The sequence below is a fragment of the Ctenocephalides felis genome, unplaced genomic scaffold (assembly GCF_003426905.1).
Source record: "Ctenocephalides felis isolate EL2017-DRISC unplaced genomic scaffold, ASM342690v1 CF-g0.4_SCAFFOLD_03571, whole genome shotgun sequence".
In the NCBI taxonomy this organism is placed as follows: domain Eukaryota; kingdom Metazoa; phylum Arthropoda; class Insecta; order Siphonaptera; family Pulicidae; genus Ctenocephalides; species Ctenocephalides felis.
The window spans coordinates 25,900,559-25,913,408 of NW_020539725.1; the positions used below are offsets into that span (position 1 = coordinate 25,900,559).

General features: G+C 27.0%; 1 protein-coding gene across 1 annotated transcript; it reads right to left on the reverse strand.

The window, feature by feature from the left end:
- Positions 1-3,842: 3,842 nt before the first annotated feature.
- On the reverse strand, positions 3,843-10,446 carry LOC113385850 (zinc finger protein 252-like). The gene is made up of 11 exons (XM_026623678.1): positions 10,358-10,446; positions 9,107-9,270; positions 8,845-8,999; positions 8,668-8,732; positions 7,735-8,161; positions 7,387-7,577; positions 7,181-7,312; positions 6,889-7,036; positions 6,307-6,426; positions 4,284-4,588; positions 3,843-4,043 (listed from the first exon to the last, which is right to left on the reverse strand). The coding sequence occupies exons 2-11, from the start codon at positions 9,227-9,229 to the stop codon at positions 3,892-3,894; spliced, it is 1,818 nt and encodes a 605-aa protein (XP_026479463.1). The 5' UTR covers positions 9,230-9,270; positions 10,358-10,446; the 3' UTR covers positions 3,843-3,891.
- Between the last annotated feature and the right edge of the window lie 2,404 nt (positions 10,447-12,850).

A 12,850-nucleotide genomic window follows, 5' to 3' on the forward strand; every position in this document is an offset into this window, starting at 1 on the left:
GATGAAAGGTAAATTTGTAAGTCGGTTAAATGGTAGATTGATAAACAGGTTGATAGGTAAATTAGTAGACAAATTTTTAAGCAAGGTAAATTGTTTAACAGGAACTTATTGAACAGGTTAATTGGTAGACATTTTATAACAAGATGACAGGTAAAATAGTGTATTGATAAACAGGTCGATAGGTGAATTGGTAGACAAGTAAATTAGTGAAAAGGTAATTTGTTAAATAGCTGGTGTTCAGTAAATTGAAGGATATGTAAAATGGTAGATAGACAATTATCAAGACGGATAACAGGTTGATAAGTAAAGTGGTAGACATGTGAAACGTTGGTTGATATGTAAATAGGTTGACAGGTAAACTAGTAGTCGGTGAAATGGTAGATTGATTTAACAAGTTTATAGGTAATTTGTAGACAATTGTTGAATAGGTAATTGTTGAACAGATAGTAGTAACGTTAAACTAAATGTAACAAATACACATCTTTGTTCAACCTTTTAATTTAAACTAAATCAGGGCAAAGCGTGAAGGGTACAGCTAGTGATTAATAATAATTTTGTGTATTTTTAAATAGAATATTATAAATATATACTGTGAATTTCACAATTCATATTTTATAGATTTAAAATGCACTAATGCGTATAAGTGTTCAAACAGAACATTGTATAAATGTAAACAATAATATATATGTATCGTATCCGATTAGGATGAAACCATAAGATGATTCAATTTCATATTTTAAGAACTAAAGGATATAATAAAAGAAATATAATAAAAAAACTGCAGTAAAGAACCAATAATGTAAATGTCAAACAAGCGAATATTTACTAACATTTATAAAAACCCTAACTGCGACATTGAAAAAAGTTTCATCAATATTACATAATTTCATCTTCATATAAATAAAATTAAAAAAGACTTACCTTTACAGGAGCAATATGAAGAGCTGATGATAAGTAAATAATGTAAACTTACGTTAAATCAGAACTTTAGTCAAACAAATGTCAAATTATACAAAGTATACAGACTTCACAAGAAATGTCATTAACCGTCGACAACACTGCAAATTTTTACTTCTATTCAGTTTTTAAGTACATTTTTATTAATTTCCAACTAGTAATAAATATGCTTTGTGCGAAACTGAATACTTATTTTCATCAGTCACAAACACATATTATGCAACATGTAAAGAACAAAACACAACAACCATTTTTCAAGATTTAAAAACATCATCACGACTATAAAAAATTAAATTACTCCATACATAATTTAAAAACTATTCACTTATTACAATTGAGGTAAGATTTCCTGAAAAATAATTATGTAATATTTATTGCAATTAAAATAAAGCAAAAGCAAAAATTCACTGGACCTTTTAGTTACTTAGCTTGACTTATGATTAACAATTACTGAAATGTCGGTGGTACGGTACATTTAGTCACCCCAGTAGTACCACTACAAAAAACAAAAAAAAATAGAATAAAATCTGAGATTAACTTCACTTCAGTTATTATAGATATCAAGTCGAACATAATTATTAAACTGACACCTAGATTAAAATATTAAATTAATAATGTAAAAATGAATTTATAAATTATTAATCTGTGAGTGCTAAGAAAGGGTTGGATGCTTAGTTATCTATGGTTGGAACTATGCTGGAACTGTTCAAAGAGGTAATTCCGTTATTGTACCGTTATACCCTTCTTTTTAAGCAAATCTTGGAATATTATATTATTCATTGTTTCTTCATATTTATTTAAAAAATTTTTCATAAAAAGGTCTTTATTTTCTTATACCGTATAAATAAGGAATTTTGCACAGGTACGACTTAAGGTGCAACGTCTCCTAAGTTTGAAATTAAAACTACTGGCATTGGATAAAAAAAAATTCATATAATATGCTTGGATGATTTCCAAGTCATATAAATAAAGCAAGGAAAAAATTCAGAATCATATTTATATTATAAATGGCTTGCCACATACCATAAATATAATGTGCAAGATCGACCTTTACGTGATTTCATTAAATAAAACATAAGTAGCAACCTTCTACTTTTTGACGATTTTTTTTTTATATAAAACTGTAACTTTTCTTTAAAATATGATTGTCAATGTGTTCTTTCAAGAGCCTTTATAATAACCATGATTAATCTATTTTCAGTTCAATAAAATCAATCATTTTTGTAATTATCATTTTTAACACTTTCTTAGGGTAGTTATAAATACCTACAGTTAATATATTGACTTGATGTAAATATTTCGATGAAATGGCAAAAAGAAGATTTTATAATTATAAATTATTTACTTCTCCTGCAAAAAATAAAGAATTAAAACATCTTCATATTGTACTTTGTAGTTCATTTATTACTAAGATTTTGAACTTTTCAAAATATGTTAATAAATGCAAATAAATATTATAAAAAAAAAAAAGAATTTTCGTTTTGTTTTGAAATCGCATTTACAGAATCGATATGCATTTCACCGTAAATATAAAATATACTTTGTATAACAAGTATTTTTAGTTATATCTTAAACTAATGAAAGCGAAGGTTTTAAATTGGAAGCATAAGATAACACAGTATAAGAAACTCTCTGAAGTTGTATATTGAAATATCGATTCTTGTTCTACAGAATATTCTGATATACAAATTATCGATAAGATAAAATCAAAATGAATTATTAATTAAAACTTTTTAATTCATTCTGCTGATTATATTGTAAAACATAATTTAACATAAATTATATTCTCTAGTACAGACAAGGCAACGAAAAATTCGGAACCAAAATGAAAACATGTAGATTAGTTTTCAATTTATTCTAAACATAGGGGCAACCTCTTTTTTTTTAATTATATACCATTCAGAATTACAAAATACTTTTCTGATAAATAAAGCTAAGTAATAAAGCAAGTGCAAGTCCAGTATTTCATTTTGTTCAAAATCATTCCGAGAATTAATGATGAGTGAATTCTTCAAGAATTATTAAAAAAATCTCCATTATTTGTCGGTTTAAAAAATAAGCGTAAATATACATGTAAATTTGCGTAATATCCAAATATAAATATTAGTCGATGTACTGAGTGATATTATTTTTTGATTTACTCATAAAATTCATTTTGGTTCACAATTCTCCATATCTTTATCTGTATTCAATTCAATTTAGTATTAAAAACGCTTTTACATTTAATTAAATTTTTATTGCCTCTGATACAAGTTGAACATATAACGAACGATATTGTGTAAAATAAATAACTAATAACTACTTATACATATTTTAAATTCATGGATTAAAATTTGATATAAATTTCAATTTCATAAAGGTCGCATTATACTTTCAAAACTTTTTATGATTTTTGTTCAACTTGTATCACAGTGTTATACACAAAACATTCAAACTTTCAATACCAGACAATGAAAATTATAATTTGCTTTTCATCTACATCAATAAAAGGAAAACATCAACTATCACAACGTTGGCAGATACTTTCATGATAATTATAGAATACTTTATAAATAGATATAACTTAACACTAATTTGAATATAATGAATGATCCATACAATAAATGATACTTTATATGATAGTGCAAAAACTTTCTATGTCGGACATTATGTCCATTTTTCTGATCTAAGTAAGATAAAGACAATATCATGAATGCTCAGAATCCATACATATCTAAACAAAAACATCAGACATATGCCATATTGCTGATGGAATATAGCTTCTAAAATTATTTTTTTGGAAAATAAAAAAATAAAATAATAATAATGAGTCGCCCTAAATGTACTAAATGTAGTAATATAATAATATATTACCCATCAATTTTTAATAAGATTGTGAATCTCGGTGAACATTTCTAACTTGCAGCGTAAAGTAAACAGTCATTTATTTTCCAATCATTGACTGCACACTGGTGGACCCAAAGCTATATTCGCCTGAACTAATCCTACAAGTCCTTGACTGGTTGTGATGTGTTGAACCAGATTACCATTCTGTATGATATCTGGAGCCATGTGATGAACACCATGCAACGATGTTAAACCAGGTGCTGCAAGGATAATAATTGATTCAAATTTTATAATTTAGTTACGGCGAATTCGGAAAAATTATTATGGATTATGTACAAAAATCTCTAAAATAAAAAGTTTCCGGCGTGATGTAAAAAGTACGAAATGTACTGATTGAAATGGTTCACACTGATATTTATAATTGCTAATATATTATATTATGAAAAAACATTCAATTATATATAAACCAAAAAAATAAATATTACCTACATGAAACATACCTAAAACCATTTGTTGTCCAGAAGATACCATTTGCTGCATGCCATTATTACCATTACCAGTAACTGTTACATTTATAGTAGAGCCATTGACTTCGACATTTAAACCAGGTGCCGAGGTTGTTTGGTCCATTCTCTGAGCCAAATGCTTCTTAACGTGATTGTTGAGAACATACTTGTAAGTAAATGCTTCTCCACATTCTTGGCAAACATAAGGCTTTTCACCAGTGTGACTTCTTATATGAGTTTTCAGTTGATGAGGTTGATTAAATCGAGCTGGACACATATGGCAGGCATGGGACGAGCACCTAGGAATAGATAGATAGAATTTTTGCTAATTTGTTTTTGATTCACATCAGAGTAAATTATACTATCCTTTAATGATATTGTAATGAGATTCTCAGAAGTCAAAAATTATTTATTTATTTATTTATTTATTTATTTAAATATATTGCCCACAGATTTCTCCAAGAGGACTCAAAAATACAATTATTTTACATAATGAATAACAATTAAAATATATACAAAATTACAATATATAGTTAGTAACAAAATGCTTAAGATAAAATTACATATAATGCAGAATGTAACAATATTATTTATAAATAGAATAAGAAAATAATGAGATATTTGAAAAGAAAATAAAAAGGTTAACTTGTGCAGATGGAGATTATTTGATTAGGTGAAGTGTTGTGAATATCTATTTCATTATTAATTAAGTTAAAGTTAGAGGACATAAGTAAAATTGGCGAATTTAAAAGAGAATTAGATTTAGGGGTAGGATAAATGAAAAATAATTGTGAACGCAAAGATAGCCTAGGAACATTAAAGGATAGTTGATTGAGAATAAGAGGACAGTCAATAGAATTATTGCAAAGCTTAAATAAGAACATAATTGTACAGATAAATCGACGTGAGGCAAGGGAAGGAATACCAAATTCTTTTAGTAAAGTGTTGTGGTCAAAGCCACGTTCAGGGTAAATTTTATATGTTTTATAATAAAGGTATTTCAGAAATTTTCGCTGAACTTTCTCTATCGCATCAGAGTTGTTGATTTGATGAGGATACCAAATAATCGAACCGTATTCTAATTTTGAACGTACAATAGAATAGTACATGCAAAGAAGTGCATTGGTAGACTTAAATTGTTTACAATTTCTCAGTATCAAACCTAAAGATTTATGTGCTCTATTACAAATATCAGTTACATGATCTGTGAAAAACAAACCAGAATCAAATAGAACACCTAAATCGGAAATTTTATTAATCTATCAATGCTGGTGTTAGAAATTTTATAATCAAAAAGTATTGGAACGCGCTTATGTGTAAAACTAAGAATCTTGCACTTTGATATATTTAAATGTAATTTGTTATAGATACACCATGAGTGGAAAAGGTCAAGTTGAGACTGTAATAATAAGCAGTTATCAATAGAATTTATTTTGAGATATAGTTTCAGATCATCTGCAAATAATAAATGTGGACAGCTAATAATATCAGAAATGTCATTAATAAAAATAATAAATAGTAGTGGACCAAGAATGGATTCCTGAGGAACACCTGAACTAATATTTTCAATGTTGCTCAAGAATCCATTAAGATAGACAAACTGTTTACGATTATGAAGATAACTCTTAAAAAAGTGAATAAGTGAAGAATTAAGACCAATCTTATGAATTATATAGCATCTAGTTAAACAATTATCAAGAAGTCAGCATTTCTGATACACCATATAATGCCTACATTATTTACAAACATGTGAAAATTATTATATTACTGCTTGCACTCACAAAACTGAAATATTGTGAAATATTTTGAACTGAAATATTTTAAATTAAGAAAAATAAGAATTTTTCTTCTATTCGTACACCACTAACACAAAAAAAATATACATATCGCGTAATATTTCCTAAAGTACAAATTGTCCAGTGTAAAAAAGATTATTTTTTATTAATGTTTTAATAATAATAAACAAAAATAAATAATATGATGGGAAACAGAAAAAAATTTAGCATTTATGACAGACATCATTATGAACTCACCTTCGTGAACTGTGAGATGCCGCTTTAACCCTTGAGCCAGCTGGAAGGCTTTATCACAAAGATGGCATTTGTGAGGTTTAGTACCAGTATGAATATCTAAGTGCCTAGAAAATATTTTTTAAATTATTTCAGAAAATAAGAATATCTGTAATAAAGCATAAAATCATAAATAGCAACTGTTTGGGCATCTCAAGTAGCGGATAACGGCTTATAATGATCGTAATTGAGTATGAATTCATTGGTTTCATTAAGTCTCGTTGAATGTAATAACTCAACTAGTAACTCGAAAACTCGGACGTGGACAAATCTTCAATATTTAAATTATTTTGCCGAGGGATGTATGGCCGTCTCAAACAATCTACTGGTAACAATGTATTTACCAACTACATACAATGAAACTTTTGGTTTTCCTCGCTTCTTGTGTTCCGCTTGTGGGAACACTAAGCATATCAATATAAATAAACCCATAAATGGTTGAATCAACTCTCTTAATTGACATTCTAAGGTTTATATCAGCTGTATATTAAAATTTTAGGTGACTTAAACTAGAACATAAAAATGCTTACCTCTGTAAGCAACTTGCATAAATAAAAGCAGCACCACAAACTTGGCAAACATGAGATTTGATGCCTGAATGTATCTTCTTGTGATGAATTAAATTGCCTCTTGTACTAAATCGTCTATCACAAACATCACAAACGTGACTTTTTTCACCTGATAGATATAAAATAAATTATGACTAAATCACAAATTAAATACAAGTAATGAAATATAGATCCACAGAACATTTTTGCCTATAATAATTTAAATATATATTTCTATATATTTATTGAATACAATGTAATAAATTCCATTTACCTGTATGTGAAGTCATATGTTGTTTAATATCAGCAGCCATCACACCGCACACATAACACTGATGCTTTGGTCTTATAATACGACCGGTTTCGTCACGATCTAAAACTGGTTTCCGACCTCTTTTACTATTACCTGCATTTAAAAAGGCCCAAAATTACCCATTACTTAAGAAAATAAAAATAATAATCTATCTACAATATATTTACCATCATGCAAGTGGTTCCTAGGTCTATATACTTTGATCATCCTTTCAGCTATACCTCTTGGACCTTTGTTACTTGTATTGCAATTTTTGTATTTACTTAGTTGTATTATTTTGGGAGTAATTTTGAATCTAGACTCTAAACTTCTAGTCATTTTTTCATATTTCGGCTTATTGCTCTTAGGCATCATAAATCTAAAATTTATAGAATGAGAAGATTAATCTATTTCAAATACCAGGTTGAGTGAGAATGAAAAAATTAGATATGCAATTTGCACAATTGCATAAAATCCTCTACATAACTACATTAAAACAAATAACTATGGAAATGTAAAGAAAAAAATCTTTTTACCTCTGCGATTTCATTTTCAATTTTCTAGATCGAACCCGAACACCTTTATTTATCTTAGATACTTTTATTGGCACATAGTCTTTATCCATTTCATCTTCATCACTATCATCAGCATTAAAATCATTCGCAGGTGGTTCGTAATCACTAGCATCATTTGCATCATTCGCATCTACAGATGCATCATCTGAAGATAAATCTTCGTTCTTTATTAATGGGGCCTTATCGCCTCTCAGTTTACCCGAAACCTTTTTTACTATAAGGTTTGTATTTGACTTCAAATAGTCAACTGCTTTATTTGTTGTCATTTTTTTCGTTAAGTTTATTTTCATAGATGTGAGTTTTGCTATCTTTTTTTTCAATTCAGAGCATTCTTCGAATGAAATTACGTTTTCAGAGGGTTCAAAGTGATATTTTTCTTCTGCATTATCTAAAAACAAAAATATATACATTAATAAAAATATAATTTTCATTAACTCACTAATTAATATTTTGCAAAGAAGTATATTAGTTTGAATATAAGAATAAAATTAATACAATAATTTGCATAACTAAAAATCACAAAGTAAAAAAAAAAAAATTATTGCGATAAAATTGCAATTGATTAAAAAAAAAAATACTAACTATGTAGTGAATAGATAATTATTATAATAAAAACTTTATTAACTGAGTAATTTAATAATACAAATCAAAATATTGAAAAATGTAATATAAAACCCCAGAATAATTTTTAACTAGAGAACAAGTAACTTTGCATTATTATGTTCATTAAAAAATAATATTGGCATATGTAAAAACTAAAACCAACATCAGCTTAACAAATGCCCATTTCTATATATTGTAATGATCTAATTTACAATATATAATATTTCAATTAAAATTATAAATAAATAAGTTATAACATTTTATAAATATACAAATTAGATACAAATTTACCTTCAATATCGATTTCAACTTTGCAGTTAACAACAACTTTATTATAATCAAAATTAGATGGCATTCTGGAATAGTATAAATTAATACATGTTAACAATTTTGTAATAAATATTTTATATCCATTTCAAATAAATCAAGTAACTTTTAATAATATTTTTAAACTTGGTTTATACTCACTCAAGTAATGTTAATGGACTATAACTATTATGAATATAATCAGAACGTAATTTTATATCCGAATCTTCACTTTTCTTGATAAAGTTGCAAGCAACTTCCAAGTTTTGAATGCATGAAACACATATGTAAGGGGGAAATCCATCATTCTGATTCATCTTAAAAAATAATAATATGATGATTATGCGTGCTTGTGTTAATTAGTAAAAATATTAATCACTTCCTTTACAACTACTATACTAATAATAATTATGCAAGTAATTACCTGAATGTTTGATAATGATGCCAATTTACTGCTTATAGATCCTGGAGAATCTGTCGAATACAGATCTACCAAATCCTTTCTTCCTAAGCAAATTCGACACATATTTCCTTCTAAAAAGCCCATTTTGCACTCGATTGTCTCAATCAAACACAAAAGTTCCGATTCTAAAAAAGAACTGGTTTTTAGAAATGGAAATTATAACATATAACATCTAATCATATAATGGAAATTATAATATTATAACATCAATAACTCATGTAATTCTTAATTTTTACAGACAAGGAAAATTTTGTAAGATTAGTTATCAGATTAGTTATGAAGATGCAAGAAAAGTTTTATTTTGGTAAGTATTTAAATTATTCATAATTTTCAGATTAGTGTTTACATCACTAATGTTATAAATCAATAAACAGTTAACATAAGCTATCAATTATTTCAATTATCAATCAATTAGTTACTAATAATAGCATAACTTAATAATAAGGCATAACGATAATAATAAACCTTTTAGCCATATGTAATTTGAAGCAAATTTTAAGATTGTTTTGCTTATAACAACTTACAGATTTTAGTAAACAATACAAATTGAATATTTTAATCATTTACATTACAAATGAATTGGTTTTTAACTACCGATATCAGTAGAATATCATAACACATGTTCACGAATAAAGTTAAAGGGTTTCATAAAATTAGATCTTACCAATTTATTGTTGAAATTACTCTACAGACTAAAAATATTTCTTTAACTACCCACTTAAAATTGTAATGAATTCATTAAATTATTATAATATCTTAAAATGCATTATAAATCTCAATTAATTAATAACTTAAAAGTATGATAATAAATATGCAGAAATACTCAGAATAACTAATCTATGATTAAGTATTATATGCCTATTTGAGTATTATTTGTCTATTACTATTAAAAATAAGTTAAATATTAATTCATTTATAAAATTAATATGATACATCATTTAATAATATATTTGTAATTTAGAATTCAATTAATTCCAAAATTAAATTGGATAAGATAAAATGTAAGTATAAATAAAAATTAGTAGTAATTACTGATTATAATAATATTTATTATTATTATAACAAATAGTATTTTAAGAACACATTGCTTGGAGAAAAAAATATTGCCAAAATTCACTATATAACAAAATGTAAATCAACAAAAAAATTGTTGCAATACAGTTATAATTCAGTTCCTTTAATAAACATATTTATATTTATAAAACAACAAACCTATGGCATAATTTATCTATCTGTCAGCACCAATTTGAGAAGTATGGACATCACCATTTATTTTGATGAATATGAGCACACTAAATTATTTCGAAAAGAGTTTCTATACACGTCTACTTATAAATAACAGCTACATTTACAACATTCATTTAATAATTTGATTATTTTTCATGTAACAATTGAATCTCATAAAGAAAAGCTTCTACTTTAGCTTCGCGAAATGCTTCTTGTAGTTTTGTCGATCTCGTCGATATGATGGTGTGAGCAACCTTTTAGCAGCATTTTAAATTTTATTATTAAATATCATTACTGTTTTTCTGAAATTAATATTTTTTTAAAAATAAGGAGCAATGAATAATTAAATTATTTATTTTGTACGTTTTGACACCGTATGTGTGTCATCATTTAGTATGTTGATATCGGGAAGAGCACAATGAAAATACTAATTTTACTCTCAATTTTAGCTTGCAAAAATGATGTTATAAACTACATACATATGTTTTGTCTATTTATATTTTATTTTTGTTGTGTTTTTATTGGTATAAACATGCAGAATGAATCATACTAATAAGATAGTGCAAGAACAGTAATAACCCGTTTAACGCTGTTGCGGTTTAGCGCTCTTTTATTTCAACAATTAAGAAATAGAAAGTTTGTTAACAGATAATTTAACAACACGATATTATTATTGATTTAATATTGCAATATATAATTATTTGAATGTATTATATTAGTCAATTGGTGATATTTCACAATATAAAAAGTAAATTTTATCAATCTTACATTTACTCTAAAGTCATGATCATCAGGTTTTGAAAGGATAAATGAGGAAGATGTCAAAGAAATAATTCAAGAAGCAGCGCAGACTTTCTAATGGTGAGCTCAAGGAATGAACTGAACAAGAAGAAAACAAAAATGTTGACAGCAGTGATTCAGCGGAAAAGCAAAAAGAACTTTCGATGGTGTTTGTAAAAAGGAGATTGTCTACCATAACTGAAATAATGGATCAATTCATTGAAAATTGATCCGGATTTTGACAGCAGCTCTAAAGTAAGCCGTGGTGTTAGAGATGCTCTATCCGTTTATGATGAACTTTTAAGAGAACAACGCAAAAGAAAAAGTGAAACAACATTAGATGCCTAGACAATATTAGAATACGATGTATTCATAGATTCATACGATGTATTCGTAGATGCTTTTGTCACAAAACGGCATATCCGTTTTGTTATTTATATTTTATCTTAATTTTTGAAAGAAATAATAATGTGATATTAGTTTGGGCTTTAAGAAATAAATGTTTGGTTTTATTTTTACCGAATCAATTTCCTAGCCGTCTTTCTCTAACTCCAATATTTTCATGTAAGATAGCTTCGTTTAGCGCTGTTTCGCATTGCGCTCTACTTTGATGGAACGTATCCCCCGCGTTAAACGGGGTATTCCTGTATTAATTATTTTTTTATGTGTTTTGTATTTCTACAAAATGATTGAAAAAAATCTCAAGAATATATTTTAATGTCGAACAAAAATCTAAAGTATTATATAGTATATGCAGTGGCGTCGGAAGCTAATTTTTGATGGGTGGGCTCGCGGGCCTGTGTGGTCTTGTTTTTTTTTTTTTAGACATTTGAGACAGTATCATAATTAGGGATTGAGATTGATGGGTGGGCTCAGCCCACCCATCAAAATTCATGGGTGGGCTCAAGCCCACCCAGCCCACACGGTTCCGACGCCACTGAGTATATGCATAATACTAGATAGTAATCCCTTTGCCATTTCACACCGCAGTGCCCAAAATGGGCTATTTACAATTGGAAATATATTTTCAAGTAAAAATGAACACCGCAACTACACGATGTCAGGTTGCCCAGAGCAAAATTTGAACTTACGAGCCCGTCCACATGTGACCGTGAGTTTAACCATTACACCATGGAACACCCTTATATATAAATACATACACATATACAATTTTTCAGTTGCATTACAATTTACATAAAATATGTTATAAGAGTTTTTATTGTATTTTTTCAATCATTTTATTTCATTATACCAAATTATTGTCATTTGTATGTATCGTTTTATTATACATTATAATTGAATAAATATTGATACTGGTTTGTAATATGTTATTATTAAAAGGATAAAAATAAGTCAAAGTCTAAATTGAAATAGTAAAATATAGTATAATAAGTTAAAAGACTAAATTGAAAATGTAAATGTAAAAAGAATATGTCAGCATTGTTATAAATATCCAATAGATGTTTAATTTGCTAATATTATTTTTTAATGATTAATTAATTTTTAATGAGAAATTGTTAGTGCAAATGAACTAAAATAGAACTTCAGTAAATGGAAGAGTTCTATTTGTTCAGCAAAATACTTTATTTTAAATGTTTGGAAATGAATTGCAATTTAGTTAAGTCGTGTTTGATCTGTTTGTGATTTAACATATTCTAATTTATTTCATTATTTATTTATGTGCATAATTTTTTTTTT

What these genes read in the sequence shown, in the direction of transcription:
- LOC113385850 (XM_026623678.1), bottom strand. Translation starts at nt 9,229, where the DNA reads ATGGGCTTTTTAGAAGGAAATATGTGTCGAATTTGCTTAGGAAGAAAG. An exon ending in TTGAAAATGAAATCGCAGAG is followed by an intron (nt 7,578 to 7,734) that starts GTAAAAAGATTT and finishes TATAAATTTTAG; the next exon opens with ATTTATGATGCCTAAGAGCA. An exon ending in ACATATGACTTCACATACAG is followed by an intron (nt 7,037 to 7,180) that starts GTAAATGGAATT and finishes TATATCTATCAG; the next exon opens with GTGAAAAAAGTCACGTTTGT.